At 33.8% G+C, this 20505-nt stretch overlaps 1 protein-coding gene and 2 pseudogenes across 3 annotated transcripts; 1 reads left to right on the top strand and 2 right to left on the bottom strand.

Annotated features, from left to right (window-relative positions):
- The first annotated feature begins 547 nt into the window (after positions 1 to 547).
- Positions 548 to 3974, top strand: LOC143562000 (uncharacterized; annotated as a pseudogene). Its single transcript, XR_013140404.1, has 8 exons — positions 548 to 666; positions 1535 to 1747; positions 1859 to 2050; positions 2698 to 2922; positions 2998 to 3087; positions 3168 to 3306; positions 3479 to 3571; positions 3672 to 3974. The product of XR_013140404.1 is annotated as an uncharacterized LOC143562000 (transcript).
- Positions 3975 to 5532: 1558 nt separating this feature from the next.
- On the bottom strand, positions 5533 to 12185 carry LOC143562024 (uncharacterized; annotated as a pseudogene). Its single transcript, XR_013140406.1, has 14 exons — positions 11886 to 12185; positions 10145 to 10309; positions 9934 to 10051; positions 9765 to 9849; positions 9457 to 9565; positions 8985 to 9052; positions 8776 to 8895; positions 8086 to 8669; positions 7097 to 7300; positions 6958 to 7018; positions 6746 to 6859; positions 6452 to 6565; positions 6142 to 6248; positions 5533 to 5955 (listed from the first exon to the last, which is right to left on the bottom strand). The product of XR_013140406.1 is annotated as an uncharacterized LOC143562024 (transcript).
- A 1787-nt stretch (positions 12186 to 13972) lies between these two features.
- Positions 13973 to 19121, bottom strand: LOC143562022 (WD repeat-containing protein WDS homolog). The gene is made up of 5 exons (XM_077049950.1): positions 19080 to 19121; positions 17242 to 17984; positions 16999 to 17100; positions 14922 to 15557; positions 13973 to 14339 (listed from the first exon to the last, which is right to left on the bottom strand). Exons 2-5 carry the CDS (start codon positions 17884 to 17886, stop codon positions 14169 to 14171), a joined length of 1554 nt encoding a protein of 517 aa, XP_076906065.1. The 5' UTR covers positions 17887 to 17984; positions 19080 to 19121; the 3' UTR covers positions 13973 to 14168.
- Between the last annotated feature and the right edge of the window lie 1384 nt (positions 19122 to 20505).

The following is a 20505-nucleotide window of genomic DNA, read 5'->3' as shown; positions in this document are numbered from 1 at the left end:
CCAGTTTTAGAAAGATGAATACACAATACAAGATTAATATTAGAAATCGATTTCGAGTACTTGAGTTAGGTCTAAACGCTTGTCAAAAAAGGAAAAGAAAACGGCATATCAGACCGGTTTGTGCATGGTTACTCGAACCGGTTTTACTATCAGTTTCAGACAAGATGGAATACCAGTTCCAAATCTCTGACATTCAGAACTTGGAATTTGTCCCTCTAGAGTCTAGAGCGCTGTTCACGAGTCGAGCCAGTGTGAGTTCGAGCTCGAGCTTGAAACAAACAGAGGCAGCTCAACAAGCCTAAGATTGAGCCAACATATTCGTCTAGAGGATGTTTATAAAACTCGAATAAAACTAACTTAAAAAATTAATTTGAAACAACATGAGCTTAGTTGGCTCATTTTTGTAACCGATCATCGTACGTAGCCCATCGTACTCAGCCCAAGCCCATTAACAACTACCAGTTCCATTTTCCCACATTCGTTAACTTGACGACGGCGAGTATTCTCGAAACAGAACCATAATAATAATAATAATAAGAAGAAGAAGAAGAAGAAGAAGGCATGGCTTTGTTAATGGAGAAAGGTGCAGAGCCTCAAACGGAGAGTGAATTAATTGACCTTGACGCCATTTCTGCTCTTAAGGAATCAGCTGCTATTGAACTCAAAGTAATCCATCTCTTTTTACTATCTTAAACTCCACAAATTCAGTTATTATTATTATTATTAACCTAATTGTGTAGCGCTGTGATAATGATAGTAGTAGTTTGAACAAATTCGGTTATCAAATTCAAATCAAAGCTAGGTTTAGGTTTAGGTTTAGGTTTGATTTTGAACTGAAAAGTAGTGATTATGAGCTGATGACCTGGTGAAATGGAATAATTGTATGTGTTCTTTGATATGAAAGTTGGACTGGAGAAGAAGACGTCTCGGTTAAGCCATAGAAATTCAAATGAGTTATTTGTTCAAAGTTGTCGTTTAGGTTTTTGATTTTTCATCTCTGGAATATTCACTCGACTGTCATGTATAATAATTGTCTAAATACAGTTTAATATAGTTATTAATGTAATGTATATGCATAGCATAGCTTGATACAGTTGTTAACATTTCATTCTTAAACATATACAGAACTGATCAAAATTTGAAGTGATTATAACCAGGCGCAATTCTAATTCGCTGCTTGATGTATCGTTAAAACGGTTAAAGTAGTTGATTATTGAATAACTGTATGTTTTCATTGATTTTAAAGTTGTACTGGAGAAGAAAACATCTTTGCTAAATCCTTGAAATTCAAATGAATTATCGGTTTAAAGTTGTTGTTTAGGTTTTCGATTTTTCATCTCCGGTATACTTTACTGTGATGTATAGTTGTATATTACACTGTTTGATATAGTTATAGATGTTTTATGCTTAACCAATATATATAGTTTTGATCCACTTTGAGGTAAAGAAACAGTTCAATATAGTCATCATGTTTCTTTACTGCTGTTGTTGGTGTTCATTTTGGTGGATTTCATTGGTTTGTTTCGGAATACAGGAAGAAGGTAACAAGTATGTCAAGATGGGGAAGAAACATTATCAGCAGGCTATTAATTGTTATACACGGGCCATAAATCAGAAAGCTTTAAGTGACTCTGAGACATCAATACTTTATTCTAATGGAGCACATGTTAATTCACTACTTGGAAATTATGGGCGTGCTATTTTAGATTCAGAGGAAGCCATAAAGCTGTCCCCAACAAATGTTAAGGTTTTAATTTTTGTTTAGTTTGTTGTTTACTCAGTTTCTGTGATTCCTTCTCAAATTCTTATTAATATGTGATTAGCTGATTATGTGCATGTGTATTTGTTGAATTTCTAGGCTTACTATAGAGCGGCTAAAGCATCATTATCTCTCAATAAGTTGGTTGAAGCAAAGGCTTTTTGTGAAAAGGGGCTCGAACAGAATCCAGATAATGAAGATTTAAAGAAACTAAAAAAACAAATTGATTCGCAAATATTAGAAGTTCAGCAACGTGAGGCTCAAGTTTCCAACGCTCTTAAATCAGCTAAGGTTTTACATCTTGCTTATGTAGTTATGTTTGCAAAAAGTTGTTAATATAACGCAGTAAATATGATTACAAGAATACAGTATTATAGTAATATGTTATTTTGAATAAAATGATTTTAAGATGTATGCGTGAAAATAAAATTTGACTGTAGGCCTGTAAACGAACCAAACATTCATTGAACCTTTTGGCCGGAGGTTTGTTTATGTTTGTTATTTGATAAACATACGAACATGAACACGTCTCATTCGTTTATTTATTTTTTATGTTCGTAAATGTTCATTAAATTTGTTTGTGTGTTCGTTTATGTTCATTTATGTTTGTTAGTTTACGTTTGTTGATATATTCATTTAAATTTTTTAGACCCATTATATTGTTAACGGGTGAACATAAACAAGCATGAGCATATTAGTTTTCATAACAAACAAACACGAACAAGAAAACCGAGTTCGATTAATTGTTTATGTTTGATCATTTGTTCGGTTAAAGTAAAACATACGAACACAAACATGCTCTGTTCGTGTTCCGTTTACAGCAAATCGACCGATCATAAGTGCATTGTTTAAAATTTCCAACTCTAATAATGTTATAGCAACCCTCTAGTTTTGCGTTTTAGTTTTTCTTTTAAATGGTTTTCTAATCGATTTTGCAGGACATAGTGTCGGCAATTGAAGAAAGAGGATTGAAGATTGGAAGAGCTATGTTTCAAGAACAAACCGGATTTAAAAAACCAATATTAGATAAAGATCATATACTTCACTGGCCCGTTCTGCTTCTTTATGCTGAGGTTATGTCTAGTGACTTCATTGAGGATTTCTGTGAAACCGATATGTTTTCAGATCATCTTGACTTGATATCCTTTCTCACTCGTTTCTTTGATCATAAAATTACTAAAACTGAAAATAAAAACATATTTGAATAAACACTAATAAGTGAACTTGTCAATCCTTAGCTATAAAACATGTTTTCAGATAATGCTGAACTGTTACCATGGGATAAAGAAAATGTTTATACTCGTGATGCTATTGAGTTATACTATGAGGTAAGAAGTTGCGGTATATGTTATATATGATCTGATTTGTAGTTTCTTTTTAACATTTTGTGTTGACTTTTGTTGACCAGGCGGGATCAGGGGCTTGCTTGTCAAAGAAAGAAATTATTAGTAATTTATTACAAGGTACAGCTGCTTCTCATCTTGAAAGTTTCGGTGATGATGAGACGGATGAAGTTAAATCTTCCAATAAAGGAGTCTCTCCAGCTGGTATGTTTATTTAATTATTTTTCAATTCTTTCTGTTATTATAAGTTATTATAAGTTCTTAAAACCAACTAAAATAATTAGTTATATAATTTTAGCTATTATATCCGTATAGTTTTTATATTTCTATTGAACACGGGTATTGTTTTTATTTTCTATTGTTGTATGCACTTTAGGACATAATCGTTCCAAATGGGTGAAAGTGAACGAAAGAAGAACCCTTCATGCAGTTCTCAAAGAACCGAATTTTGTTATTCCCGGAATCCCTGGTTTGTAACGATTAAAATTCAAATGTTTTTGTGTTCTTTTATATCTAATCTAACCTCGTGTTATTTTGTGCTGATTTTTAAATTTTGTCTGTGAACACAGTGTTTTTTGTGGTTTCAAAGCGATCCAGTTTCTATAAAGACTTTAAAAGTGGAAATTGGTCCCTTCCATCCTGAACCAAATTACGTATGATCAAAACTCGAAAGTGTTCGGTTATGTCTGGTAAACTTTTTTTTACTGTAATGCATGTACATTTGTGTTTTGATTAGATAGTATGCAAATTCATGTAATGTTTCCTTGTGAAACTAGTTTTGATCAATGACCGTTTAATGTTTATCAAACTATACATTAGATGAAGCTATTGTCGATTTTGACAAGCGCTTAAAGTAGTTTTGCCACCTTTATCACTATCTTTTTCAAGTTCTAAAACGAATCTTAAAATTTAGGATTTCTCTAATCCCATTAGAATTACTATATTCTGCCAACTGAGTGGCGGAAGGTTAATCAAGCATCATGTAGTGGCGTTGATGGCCGAAAGACAAAGGTGCATGCACCAATCAGCGGGTGTCCAATGGTTGAGTGTTATGTGCGTCCAAGGCTTGATGCAAAACTACTATCGAGTTGGGGGGGTACCCTTCTCAGACCCTACATTAGCTTTTGCTGTTGGTGGGATTTTACTGAGTATGGTGATGATGACGACGGCGACGACGAAAAAAACTGAACTAAAACATTTCAAATGAATTGATTTTGGGGCCTATAACATCCAGAATACATAAATTGAAGTAAACTTAATTATCACTACCACTCATTAGTAATGACATTAACCCTTAAATATTACCATTACTTTTCGAAGCCTAAAACTGAGACTTCTTTATCGTATTAAAGTTTAAAACAATAAAGAAGTTGGCTTTGATGTGAATTTAAGTATATATAACATTTTTTTACATGACTGACAATAGTAGTTTAAAAACTTTTTAAGTTTAAAAGTTTTACAACATTTGATACATATGAATGGTACAACACTTCATGCATTCACTTTAACTAATATAAAAAAAAAATTAAGGGTAAAATTGTCTTTTATAAATATTACATACACTATTTATTAATGCATATTTAGTAACAATAATTATAATTATTCGAACAATAATAATAATATCCAAATATAATCAGAGCTTAAGGCATTTTGGGTTTGAGGTCAGGTTACATTTAACTCTTAGAAACCGGTCGCAAAACGTGGACCACCCACTAGGCCACTAGTACAAATATTATACAAACGTATAACACATGTAAATCTTAAAAAGTTTTTCTAGTAAATCACAAGTAATCAATACAAATGTGAGTATTAAAAGTAAAGAGAGAATCTTTATTAAAAATGTAATTAGTGATGGCAATGAAACCCGAACCTGATGGGAAAACCCGAAACCTGGCATAAATGGGACGGATAATACCCGACCCACTAGGGTTTGAGATTAGTTTTGAAATTTTTCGCGGGTTTGGGATTTATAATATACTCGATTACCCAATTAATAGACCCATTTACCCGACTATATACCCGATATAGCTTATTATATCATATTGTATCGTATCGTATCGCATCGTATTATATACTATACTATATTCCAAATATATTATTTGTCGAAACTTGTTTATGTCAATTATTTTGAGATATTATATCTATATGGTAACCAACTTTGTAATCGATTAGTTATATTTTGTCAAAACCTAGTAGAAACCCGATGGGTATTTTATCAAAACCCAATGGGAAAACCCGAACTCGACGGGTAATTATCCGATTAAAACCCGACAGGCTTGGGACAAACTTTAATAACTGGATATGGGTTTAGGAATACCTAAACCCGACACATTGTCATCCCTAAGCGTAATCTATGGTTAAAACGTTTGCTCCCAAAATAACTTGCACTATTCTATGTGAACTTACCTTATTTCTTAATAATCTTTATACTGATGATTAAAATGAGTCACAAATACTATACAACAAATTCCAAACAAACTAGTCACTTCATGCACAAACAATGGTTCACAAGGCTTAGATCATGTATACAAGTATGAACTGTAAGGTAAAGCAAACAGTAATAAAAGACACCATACACCACAATCTTTAGATAAAATCTTTACAAGTTAACTACAACATTACAGCACATGGTGGAACACTTAAACCTACACATACAACCGAATGTAGCCACACGGAATGCGACCACTTCACCGCTCGGTTGTACCAACTGCCTTGTTAATAAACATATTGTACATGGTCAAACATACAAGAAAAGGTCAAAAGTGAGAGAGTAAAATATATAAAACCAAAGCAGTAGTCCATCGAACCAAATCCAGCTAGCAGCATCAGTTAGGAGAGAGCTGGTACAAGTTTCTGCAAGCAGAATAGCAAATCACTCGAATATTCTAGTTGTGACATTACAATTTTATTTTTTTTATTTAAAAAAAAAAACCCTTTTTGAGTACAATTTTAGTATCAATGGTAATAATGTGAAAATCGGAATAAAGTTGATTAAAAATATTTTTAACTGGTTTTTCTGTTATCATTATTATTTATTACCTGTACTATTATTCAACATCGACCATACGTGTTTCGAGAAAGTTATTGGGTCGGGTTAAATTTGTCCCACGCGCACCATTAAATTGAAGGATTCTAAGCTTGCCTTCCTGCAAAGACACACAATTATAAATTTGAAACAATGTTGTTTAAATAAAACTTTGAAGAAACTATATTTTCAAAATAATAAGATAATTCTTTTAAATAACCTGAATTGTCAAGTCTGTTATCAATAGAAAACAATCTGAATTTACGTGTTTACATATAAATTAGTTAAAACAGTTATGACTACAAGATATGAAGGAATACAAACCTTTGTCCCATAAACAATACCGCCACCAGACAAAGGGTTAAAGCAGGCCACATTCACCTCATCTTCTGCACTAGGAAGCACGCTGACGAGTTCCATATCAGAAACTCTATACACCTGAATTTAAATAAAAATCAAATAAATTAAAAAAAAATGTTCCGTAAACCTTCACTATGAAACTAGATAACTGGCAGATATATAGCATGAAATAAAGTAAAGTCAATCAATACAGGTTCTGAGCAAAATGAAATAAATTTTTGACATTTAGATAATTGAGTGAAAATAGTGAATATTTACCTCCAAAACTGTGTAAATTGATAAAGAAGTGTCACCATTAATATCAATGCTTTTGAGAAGAGAACTATGACGGCGACCATAAGCAAGCAGTATGTGCTCTGAACTAGGTGAAAACTGCAAGAAGCAGAAGATTTTAATAAAATATTATTAGTACAATTCATGAAAAGTTGTATAAAAGTTTAATATTATATATAACCGTAAAAGAAACTTACCTGGACTGAAGTTAAACAATGAGCAGCTCTTACTGGCCTCGAGATAAGAACCGAACCAAAGCTGCATAAGTAAAAATATGCTAATGTCAGAATACAATAAAAAAAAGTTAAAATCATTGATAAGAATAATGAATCCTACGTGGCCTCCTCGAGTGAATATATTCTAAGTTCATAGATGACATGGCGGGCAGAAATTGGATGGCGTGTAGGAGATGTTCCAGCCCTGCTGGCATCTTGATGGGGTTGTGTTGATATCCCAGAATCGGTTTCAAATTGAGGAAGTACACATGCAACACAAGCAGCAAGATATCTTCCACATGGTGAAAAATGGGCACCCATATCACTGCAACAATATGATCACCACACACAATGTTAAATAAATCTATCAAATTCATATATATCGTTCTAAATTTATAACATCGCATTTACCCTTTTAAACACTAAAATGTCAAATTTACCCATTCCATACTAAAAAAAAATAGATTCAATTACTTAATAGAAACAACACTCTGTTTTACAAAATAAACGAATTGAAAAACAATGTTTTTGTTGTGCATTATCACAACAGATAATGTTCTATTTGGTTATTCGGTGAACCAAGTGTTACAAGTAACTGATCCTTTTTTATTAACTATAAAATTGGTAAAAATTAGACGTTTTCTCTCTTAAAAAAGAATATGATATTATCAAATTACCACTTAGAAAAAATACCCAACTTTGGTCTAATTTTTATTTCAGACAACCAATTTTATTTGCCCTAGAAAAATAACTCTACTTTCAAATTTTTGGTTTAATATAATCTTCAACCCTTTCAGCAGGTGACCGGTTTCCACACAACATGTAAGAAAGAAAAAAGACAGCATGGTCAAGCTTACTGACAAATCAGCAGCCACATCATTTCATTTTTGACCTGGTAACCTGTACAGATTACCTTGAAACCGGAATTTTCAGCAATTTGAAGTGTTTTTATCAACGTTTTCAAAATCTTAATGCTTTTTATGGGCAGGAAAGACACTTACCTTTTTTTATGCAATTAGCACTTTAAATATACATGTTTACACACGTAACTCGGATCAAACTAATAACTTCAATCGTTAAATTTATTCTAAAACAACCTTAAAATCATACCTGCAAAGGACAGCATGTGGTATTACTAAACGACATCTTTCCGCCTTTCGCGAAGCACATGGATTTTCTACATCATGAGACCAAATTCTAAGCTTTACAGTACATGGCAACTCAGCAGCCGCAGTAGCAGCCAACGATGCAGATATTTGAGATTGTATTGTACTCATCATAGGAATCGAGTCAACCCCATTAGTTGACTCACCGGTTTGACCAAGATTTACATTAGATGGTGGCTCAGTTGCAACCGTATAACTATGTGGACCACCACCAAGTGGAAAAGTAGGTGGCGGGCCCGTTTGATTCTGGCCCATTAACCATCCTTGCATGAATGGTAATTCCCAATGCATATGATCTGTTGATGGGTTTGGTTGGCCCGACCCTGTGTCTTCAGTACCAGATATATCCATGTTTGAAGCAGCATCAGATTGCATCAACGGTAAAGGTACTAATGGTAATTCGGCTGCTAAACTTAAACGGCCAATGCGATGCATATTGCCTATATATATAGCTGGTGGGGGGTAATGCATATAAGCCTGAGATGTTGCGAGTGCCATTGCAGAATCTGAAGTGTCAAGATCATTGACCTGCAAAAGTCAAACCCATTTAAATTATTCAAAACATAGCCAAAGTTTCAGATAGTACCAGGTCAAATATGTTCGGGTCAGACTAGGTCAACACATATCAGATTACCTCGGCGGTTAATAGAAGTGGAGCAGAATGTGGGTGAAAATGCACAGCACGAAGAGAACGTCTAGTCCTTAATATGATAGGGGGTGCATCACCTCTACTGTTGTACTTCCATAAATACAGCTGAAAATTATAAAGTAAATATAATGAATTTGACTTCATCAAAACAATATAGCTATAACAAACAAACACAGTAAGACAGGTATCAAGACCTTATGGCCTGCAGCAACTGCAAGCAGTTCACCTTCGGAATGGAACGCAATGAAAGCGATGGGGCGATCTGTGATAAACACAAATGTTGTAGATGTAAGATAATAACAAAAGGGTAAATTATTAGCGGAAACTAAAAACGATCTGTGCCAGGTGGGCCCAGGTCTTAACACCTTTCTTTATACATTTTTCAAATATTTAGAATAAATTATGGGCAAAATATGAATATATAACTAGATAAGTACAAAAATAGTCCAAGTTTTTTATGAATTTGAATACAATTCATATGACTTTGAGGCCATTTGATTGATTGAAAGATAAAGCATAATCCAATCCAACCCATTTGTATGTATTAATATATCATAAACGGTAAAACCCTAACTAGCTTCTGTTTGCTTGATAGATTAAAAAGAGAATTCAAAACTCCCTAACTCATCTTTGATTTAGTAAAGAAAAAAAATGTTTAGTAATTACAAAAATCACGGGATCCTATGCATTCTGATGTATTAGCATTCCATAAGCGAACTTCATGGTCCAAACTTCCACTAGCAAGTATTTCTGGATGCAATGGGTTGAATCTAACCTGTAAAATCAATACCACCACATTAACAAAACATCAAATGTTAAACCGACGCTAAAGCTGAGGTTTTCTAGACAATTAAGTTTTATGTACTAGAATCAGATTTATCAAGCAAAATAGAAATGAACTAACTTTAAAAAACTTCATTTAGAACACAACTAATTTGTCACGTGTTCAAAAACAAGCTAGCAGCAAAACTTACCACCCAAGGTGTTCTTCGGTGTCCACTCAAAACCTTTAAACACTTCCCAGTTTGGCTGTCGATTAATTTCACAGTATGATCACCACTGTCAACCACAAAAATAAGGAAAACAATTAATAAACAATGAAATAAAGTGGTAATATCAAAACAAAGACAACCAACAACATACTGAGTAGAAGCAAGAATTTTCCCATCTGGATTAAATGCTACTGCAATAGTTGATCTCGGTGAAGGCGTTAATGAACAATATTTGGCTGATAAACACCCCAAAAGACTGAGCTTCCACCCTGTACAAGTAAATAAATTGGAAACAAAACTGTAACCTTTACTTATAACAGTATAAGCAGCATAAAAAAAACCGTTGGGCTCCATATAAGTACCATGAAAGAAGTTCACGTCTTGCATCCCTTGCACTTTCACTGTGGGGCCTAACATATGCTCGATGGTTGAGATCATAAGGTCTACCCCTTTGCCTTCTTGGCATATGCTTTTTTATTCTTGGAGCTATTTCTCTCTTGGTCAACATTTGGTACACATTCCTACTTCTGAAAAATTAACCAGTTAAACAGTTAGTATATCACAAACTTTACTATAACATAATTACATAATTGTGATAGTTTTCAACGTTAAGAAAACAATCCATTTGTTTCAAAGTTATAACAAACAGTATGAGAACATAAAAGACCAAAAAGCGTACATAAACATCAACCAAAACAAAATAAGTATCCAACTGAACCAACTGGCTGATTTGAAGATGCAACTGTAAATCATTTAAACTACTGAACAAAAACCAGTAAAGACGCCTAGTATATAACAAACTTTACCATAGCATAATTGTGATACCTTTCAACACCAACAACTCATTTGTTTCAAAGTTACAACAAACAGTATGAGAACATAAAAGACCAAAAAGCCTATATAAACATCAACCGAAACAAAATAAGTATCCAACTGAACCAATTGGCTGACTTGAACAACTTAACACTAATAGAACAAAAGAAACAAATTAAAAGTGCAGGGAAACCAAAATCTGAAACAACAATATCTGCGTGTCAAGCAGAGAACAATAAGATAGGGATTAAGTTTACACTTTTTCATATATCAGATGCATCAGTAAGATCACAAACAGCACCAGTGATCTAACATACAGATTCAAGGATTACAAAGATCTAGCTTGATTTCTAACAAATAAATTGCTAAAACTACATACTTCCGCTAATCTCATTATCCCAAAGCAAATCGGACTAGTAATGTATCAAGATATCAAATTCACATATCATACATTCAATTCCTTGATTAAGATATCAAAATTCAGCATCAATCAATCAAGATTAGTAAACTATACATTAAGTAACTGAATTAAAATTGCAAAATAAGTATCTGAAGTAGACCTATCTACTTGAAGATGCAACACTAAGCAAAACAATTTAACAGTAAAACAACAAAAATAATTTCTTAAAAGTGAAAAAAAATAATAGAAACAAAAAAACCTGTGTGTCATGAAGGATTAATCTTGAATTATTAGTAAAGTTAAAGGTTTATTTTGTTAAGTTATAATTTAGTTATTTGAATTGTAGTAGGTTTAGAAAAGGTATGTCTTGAAGAGCAAGTTTAGTGAGTCTATAAATAGGGTTTAGTTTATTAGTTTTATTGGTGAGAGTCGAGAGAGAGTTAAGAGATAGTCAAGGAGTCTCATCTTCACGTACGTTTGATAAGTTCGTGAAGTTCGTTTGGTATGTTCGTTTGATATATGAAAAGAGTCAAGGGTTGTCACCTCAATATCTCGTGTTCGTTTGTTTGATAAGTTCGTTTGATCTAATTGTTTAATCCGCCTGGGCCAACATGTCATATATATCAGATGCATGAGTAAATATGGTATATGGATGATAGAGATCTAAGTAGAATTGTAAGAAATAAAAAGGCGATAATAATAATAATAACATAGTTGCTTGCCCTAATTTCATATAATTAAAAAATTAAAGCGAATCAGACTAGTATTGAGTATCAACATATCAAATTCACATATAATATAATCAATTGGTGGATTAAGCTATGAAAATTCAGCATGAATGAATAGATCTGGAATCGTAGATTGAGTGAAGTAAAAGAATAGAATCTGACTTCTGATGAGACGGTGTGGATGAAGATGAAGAAGAAGAAGGATCGTGTAGAGGTGTGGTCTTCATGTTGATTGATTGATTGATTATTATTATGAAGTAGTATTGATTATTATGAATGAATGAATGAATCTGTTATGTTGTTGTTCCTCAGTCGATGATCTGCCTCGGTTTCTCTGATGGATGTGGATTTAATAATAATAATAATAATAATAATAATAAGAAATTGTGATCAGAGAGAACCCTAGCCAGCGAGCGAGGTAAATCCGGGACGCTGTCAGAATCAATTCACGTCCAACAAATCTCTCTCTCTCGCCCGATACTTTTTTTCTAATGTATAATAATAATAATAATATTATGTATGTATGTACTTACGTATGTACGTACATACGTAAGTAGATACATACATGGTAATATGATTAGGCCAAGCGTAGTCGAGGAGAAGGCTATAAACACCGCACGCCGCGACGATCAAAGGACGACTAGGGGGAGGGGAGACTAGTATTTGTCGTCAAGCTATGTGTGTTTGTTTGTTATTATTATAGTATATGTGTGTGATATATATATATATACATATATATATATTGAAAAGATTCAATACACTAATGCTTTAACGTACATTACGTACGCGAATCCATTTTTACACGAATCGATCCATGAAATCACATCCAAACATCTCGTAATCGTCAATACATATCCAAGCAATAATTTGTTCAACGAAAAAAATAGTTTTGGATGGTTAATCGATCAATTTTTCACTTTTTTTCACAAAGACCGTTTTTTGAACGTTTGTTGAGCGTTTAAGTTTTGTGAGCGTTTTCTGAGCGTTTTAGGTTTTTGCCTTTGAGCGTCTCGCGTACCTATCGTACGTTAAGACATTAGCGTACAGTAACCACACCCTATATATACATATGTATATATAGGCTATAACACCATTACATTTCTAAAACAAAAACTCATTATTTGCTGATTGGGCGTCACATGCCACAAATCGTCCCATTTCGTAGCATAATGACATGTTAACCTTTTTAATTAGTTAAGTATTTAAAAAACCTTTTATAGTTATTTTTTTTTTCATGTTTTCGAGTATACTCTTGCAATTAAAGCCTATTTTTAATATTTCTTACAAAAGTAAATTGTTGTTATTCATTTGTTCTATCGACTCTAAATTATATCCATTTTGATTTTTTTAAAATTTTTTTGATAAATGAATTAAACAGGTCGTTTTCGGGTCAACCGGAATTTTTGTGTGTGCGGGTTAGAGTTAAAATCTTTGACAATAATGATAATATAGTGTTGAGATTAGGTTGCACATTTCAACCCGACATAACTGACATCCCTTTATGATATGTTTGTCTTGTAAGATAATGATAGGGCATTTGGGCTAGGCATGGCATAAACAAGACAACAAAATTCGATGTGTTTTATGTTATCAAGCAAAATCTCTCTCGTGGTTAACTTATGGGGAGTAGTAGACCGCTTGTAATGGTGAATGGACTAGTAGGGGCGAAGGTTAGTTAGGGCTGGGGTCCACACCCCCTGGTTTTTTTACGCAGTATTGTAAATTTACTCGTTTTCGTTCGGATTTTATACGCAAAGTAAATTTAGCCGTTTTCGGCTGAAAATTTGAGCCCGCCCCCCTTAGTTTGTAAATTTTTGGATACATTTTGAGTCCGGCCCCCCTGATGTCTTAGTTCAAGCTTCGCCACTTAACACTATCTAAATAAATTAATACAAATCATATGTTTTGTATAAATTCATGTAAGTTCGGTTTAGTTGCGGGTCGATTCCAAAGCTATTGTTGTCTACTGTTGTTCGGTTTTAGATTTCCGTAGCCGATTGGTTTTTGTTTTAACTTATAAAGGATTTGGTTATTTTAGTTATTGAGAAACAGTTAGTTGAACTACTTAAACATTGGCTCTATAGGTGAAGAAGTCTAGGGTCATATTAAGCTTTTTTGTTGTTCCACTATAAACAAATGTTTACATTTAACATTGATGAAAATATATACATTAGTAAAAAATAAACATTTCAAATCTTATCAACCAAAATTAATATTTACAGTAATTATTAATCTTATAAACCAAAACCATCCCCTACAAAATCATACAACCATTTATTGACTATAAAACAAGCAAAAATATGCAGCAAACTACAAATCAATTGCAGAAACAGCTACTGTACTATGAACACGAGAACCAAAAGTGCAGGAAGTCAAAAACATATGGATGCACATATACTGTGTATCAACAAAAGACATCAAGAAAACAAAACATGTTTTGACTAACTATAATTCTTTGTTACATGACTGCGGGCCCCATATGCGAATCGTTTGATCATCACTGGCAGATGCTAGCATTTGAAGTCTCTTGGGATTCCAGCTTACACAGTTTACGGTCATTGAATGGCCAGAAAGCACCTCGATTGGATCAGATATACGCCTATTCCAAATATAAACCTGCAGGTCGGGTAAAAGGTCAAAAGGTCAAAGCAGGCTATTTTGATATGACCAAAAACACTGTCCAAAATGTTTCGTTTTTCTTTCCTTTCTATAATAATAACATAAACTTTTGAATAAAATGCTTTAGAAGATTTATGCTTTAGATAAAACACTTTGTTTGCCTTCATTTATGTTAGTGAACAGCTCGTGAATCGCTTGGCGAGAAGTTCGTTTGTCATATGTTTTTTTGTTTAATAAACAAACGAACACTGACAAAAAATTCTGTTCACTTAGTTAAGCGAACAAACACGAGCACACGTCTAGGTCATTCATTTATGTTAGTAAACGACATTGTTTTTCGCATTATTTCAATTAGTTTTAGCTCACTTATGTTCGTTCATGTATGTTCATTTATATTCCTTCGTTTATATTCGTGAACTACTCATTTACACTTAACAAACGAACATGAAAAACAAAAACCATGTTCGTTTAATTGTTCGTTTACAATCGTTTTTCGATTAAGTTAAACAAACAACCACGAACACAAACTTGCTCCATTTGTGTTCATTCGGTTCGTTTACAAACCAAGGTATAGCGTACCTGTGAATTCTCACTTCCGCTGGCAATAAACATCCCATTGGCCCCACCAAAACACGAACGTATCACATACTTATGTTGCCTGTGCCCCTTATACTTCAACGGTTTTTCAGAGCACCCTTCAACATCCCACAAATGAATCTCTTGACTATTCAAACTAACAATCAAATGTTTACTATCTCCTGAAACAGAAAGAGACGTTATTGGATGCTCTTCAGAAATAACCCGTTCGGTATTCAAACCCACGTTTAATATCCGAATATCACGATCTGAAAAGATACTAATTAAATACTCTCCATTTGGCGTAACCGCAATATCTGAAATTTTAGGCATCCGTATTCCTCTCCACGCCTTTATCTCGTTTCCTTCACAATCCCACATGCATATGCCTTTTTTCGGGTCGGAACTACCACAAACAAGTCGGGCAGAGTCGGGAAACCATGCACATGAGCTGACTAGGAAGCTGTCGTCACCAAATGTGTGCTTACATGCACCTGTCTCTACATCCCAAAGCCTTAGGACTTCTAAGTTGCCACATGTCAACAGCATTGTGTCATCTGGACTCCATGCTACAAAAGAAACGGGATTTTTGTGGCTTTTTAATGTGTGTTTTAGAGCCAGTTTGGAATCTTCTAGTACCTTCAACAACAGTTCAAATATAACGGTTAAGAAAAAGAGGCACGTTTTCCTAAGATACATCAAACAAACATGTTTAAAACATCAAATAACTAGTTTATTGATCAAATTGAAATATCCTAAAGGATTTTACGGTTATAACAGTGTCAGATTGGCTTTATTGTCAAACTGAACACATGTGTCTCACCTGAATTGACAGTTGGAGGCACTCAAGAGATTAAGTGCCCAACTCCCTTTGTTGTGCATACTTAAGAAGTTTAAATTTCCTGAACAATTAAACAACGATCAGTTTTCTAAAACTGGTGAACAACAAAAGATAATATGAAACGATATATTATGCATTCATATATTATCCCAGTTTTAGAGAACTTGATTATGGTGATTTATTCATAGCTTAAATGTCATGTGCCGATAATGCAATAGCAACAAGTTGTAAGTGATAGTTGAAGTAGGTATAATATTTATTCTTTCAAACTACTGTTTTGAAAGCCGCAAAGAAGTAGCATTTCCATTTATTCATATATATTCAGGATTTCAGGTAATTATCTATATTAAGTAATCAAATTTAACGTTTTTTGAAACAAGAACAATTTAATTTTTGTTATCTATTTGAACAGATACAAGAAATACATAACCTAACTTGTTAATAGCATCATAGCTACACCCATGCGAGACTATTTGAGTAACTCCTTGTGATGTGGATGTATAATGTAGAAAAGAATACGTTTACCATTATTAATAAGAAACATGTGTTTTGAATTCCAAAAGATAACTTGAGCTAAATCTTGTACTATTGACATATTTACGGTCAAGAAGACGATTGATATGGTAACTTCTTCACATGATTCATCAAGTAAAGTTAAGATATGATGATATGAGAAGAACGTGCTATATCTATCAGTACACGTGTTTTGTTCCTGATTTTGTAGATGCAGTTTAGAGTAAATAATCCATTATTTCCAACTGACATGAGAAAAAACAAATTCCATTGAGATACAAGACCTAGATAATACGTAAATATTATACATTCTCATAAAACTCAATAGAACAATCATTTACTGACATGTCAGAATAACATATTGGCAACTTGCTTCAGTAAACATGGATAGTAATTAGTATTTAACACATGGCATTCACTCGTTCTTCATTAAAACAAAGTCATCCAACGATGGAATAATCATGCCCCCCTCCCCCCTAATAATATAATATGACTTATATTATAACCAAACAAGTAGTCACACATCAAAAGAGAACAACTGGTATCCAACTATCCATGATATCAACAAAAAGGACATGTGTTCTCGGTTCATTCGGACTTATAATGAGCAAATAAGAATTTTATTTAGCTGTTCCTTGCTTTTATTATTAACATATAGAAAATTTCCCATGTATTGCACATGCAGAATCTTCATACTATCAATTTTGTCAACGAAGTAGTAGTTACCTTCCATATAATGGCTGTACAATCACTTGATGAAGATGCTAAATAATTCCCATTGTTAGAGAACTGAACAAACCAAACTTCATTCTTGTGAGCCGACAAAATCTGAAACATTTTCAAAGAAAAACTTATTTACATACACATGTAATAATTATATAACTAGCCAAATTTTACACAATCAACAAGATAAAAACTTGTGGACATTTCTATCATAAAACACGTGGTTTCTAGATTGAATATACACACCTGGACAGTTTCTGTTGGGATTTGATCCCGGCCACATCGATGGTCCTTATAGATTGATACTGGATCAAGAGAATTATGATAGATGCATGAATCAATTTGATGACCAGCCACCGTTTCAACCAAATGTTGCAATCTTCTATCAGGCAAGGTGATTGGTGGAGGAATCACTTTTCCCAGTTCACTTATAAGAAACTTTCTTAATTCTTGAAAAACATCATTGTCATCATGAACTTTATTCAAATCAAGTGAAAGCAGACCAAAAGCAAGCATATGCACTTTCTCTCTGCCCACTTTCAAATTTGAAATTTGCTTACGCAAAATGGATAAAGCTAAAGAATCATCACCTCGACGCAAACACTCCAAAAAATACTGTTTGGAAACAAGAAACAAAGCAGTGTCCCTTTGTTCTTCTGTCATTTCTTTAATCCCATATAGGTTATCAACACAACCTTCCCAATCAGCACCGAGGATCAATGATTCAAGCAGCTTAAATTCTGAAGATTTGCATGAAATCCCGGATTCTATTTCCAAAGAAGCTGCAGATTTGTCGAATCCTAAAGAATATAGGCACTGAATAAGAATCCTTACAAATTCATGCCTTTTTATTACTCCTTTTGAGCCAATCATTGTCGTCAAATTCTCCATTATTGATCAGATTCTTTCTATGGTCCAAGATTCTCATATCATCCACTTGCAATTAACCGAAACATGTAGCAACTCAACCGTCATTACGATACTAAAAACTGCAGGAACAATAAAAAACAAACTTCAATTACATTATAAAAGATATAAAAGGTTAAATTTCTATACATGCATGTTTTTTGCAGGTTTACACATTGTAGGGGTAACACCCTCAAAACAACAAAGCAATCCGAAAATAAGCAGCATCAACATAAACAGCAACATCAAGTGGTCCCAAAAGCCAAAGATAAATCTCCTAAATAGCGACATCAAGTGGTCCCGTAAAGGAACCACTACCTGATGTCATCATAGATGCGATTGTACATGTAACTAAGGCTATGTGAAGTGGAGGGGCTACAAAATGTGGCGTTTTGTGCCATGTGGCGCCCAGTCAGCAAAGGGTGAGTTTTTGTTTTAGGGGTGTAATGGTGTTGTAGTCCTATATACATACATACATATATCTCACACACACACAATATTATAATAATAAAAACAAACACACAAACGGGCGACAACAACTGATCCCCCCCCTACTGTCACCCGGGGTGGGGGGTGGGGGGGTGGTTCCCATCCAAAAGCATCCCAAGTTCTCGCCCACTACATGCGGCGTAACAAAGCAACTCATATGTATATACATGCGTTGTAAATCTGTAATGGATTCTATAATTTCACATAACTTTTAACAGTAAAAACCTAAACTGTGTGTAATCATTCTCTTTCTCTCTCGTTCATTCACTCTCTTGGCCGTTATTACTTATTACACTCACGTCTTACTAACATTATCCGATAACGTATATATAACCGGTAATCCATTAACCGTGAAATATTTACTTTAACACACACGTCAAATCCAAAAGTTAATTAAAAGTTTAAAACAATAACAATTCCCCTAACACAAATACATTATTCATGCCTCTAACAATCTGACATCATATAATCACTGACAATACAATCAATCATCTCAATTCCATTCTAATACAGCTATAAGATACAAACCAAAACACTGCGTTGACTTAAGTACCTAATTACATTAATCAAATATTCAATCCTACTTAAAATTCAAAACCTAACAACGTAAACACCAACCGGTAACCTAATAGCCACATCGATCGATAACACGAACCGATATACACAAAATTTGAATCAAATTGAAGTACCTGTAGTTCGATTGAATCGCGTTGGACGTGCGAAATTGCAAATTAACGATGAATAAATGGAATTAGTGAAACCCTAAGTGAGAGTCGTGATTAAAATAGACGAGAATAATAAGGTGTAATATTAATCAGAGGAGTTGAAATTGAAATTGAAATTGAAATGAAAAGGGGGTTAAATCAATTTTGTTAGTAACCCTTCATTTTGATTTTTTTTCAGATGCGTTACTTTTATTATTGTTTGGATTTGGATAATAATATTATTGTTTGATAGGGACGGTTAGATTATTTAACTAGTGACAAGTGTGTATAACCATTGCAACCCGTATCATATTCGGTCGACCCAGCCCGACTCATTTTATCAATTTGATAAAAAAGTAAATTTACCTCGTATTGCGACGGAGAGAGTTAAATGCATTGCATGTTATAAATCTACCACGTGTTGTTGTATGTACGCGGTGGAAAGTCGGTTGGTGTTGATTTGATTCAGTATTGTAAATGATTTGTGACCGAAGTTTTATAAGTAAAGTGAGAGGCCAAAAAATAAATATGTAAAACTAAAGTTAATGAGTCAAAAGTCACATTTGTGAAACTGTTTATTAGCAAAATTCGAATGAACCAAAGTTTGTATTTTAGGTTGAGGGGCTAAAAGAATAAATATGTTAAATTATTGTGGCAATGGTCTAATGAATGAAAATTTGTCACTTGCCTTTTTTTTATATAGTTCGATAACAATTGAGTTATATGGTATTAACGAACTTTAAAATATGATATGGTAGGAAAATTTGGAGTGACTATAAGGAAAGTTTGTAAACTTATAACAAACTAGTTAGATCAGAGTCGATGACCAAACCAGCTTGATCAAGGACTAAGTAGAAACTTTGTAAGTGTATTTATTACTATTGATGTGCGACTAGGCATTCTTGAACATGTGATAAGAGTCGTCTCTTAACCCCATACCCATTCCTCAATGAGGCTCGAAGCTTTTTAATACATGTTATAGAGGTAGGGTACTAAAAAGACCCAAATACCCTTAAGTAAGGCCCGCGGGTCAATCAGAAGTCCCTCATAAGGCACCCGCGGGACATATAAACTATCCGCATAATCAGTTGAGGAAGAAACACCCTCATAGCACATGCGGAAGCATCATAGCATCCTCAGAAGTCATCCGCAAGAAGGAATAACCTTCCGCGTAAATGGCCACGAGGTAATGCTCCGGGACAGCTGTCACCTTCTAGAAGATTTACCAAGATGCTTTCTTGGATAATACGTGATCTTTGGGCCAATTAGCCAATGACACCTGGCAAAGTCGTTATAACTGTGCACATGGCCAATATTCCCCCGATAACCAAAGATAGAGAGACACGTGTCCAGGTTGTTATACATGCACATGCAAAGTATAGGTTGAACCTATCACATAGAGACACGTGTC

This window comes from Bidens hawaiensis, unplaced genomic scaffold, assembly GCF_021521415.1.
Source record: "Bidens hawaiensis isolate Kalapana, Puna unplaced genomic scaffold, B.hawaiensis_p1.1 tig00020893_1, whole genome shotgun sequence".
Classification (NCBI taxonomy): domain Eukaryota; kingdom Viridiplantae; phylum Streptophyta; class Magnoliopsida; order Asterales; family Asteraceae; genus Bidens; species Bidens hawaiensis.
The sequence above is the reverse complement of the archived record's forward strand: the minus strand, read 5'-3'. Positions and strand labels throughout refer to the sequence as shown.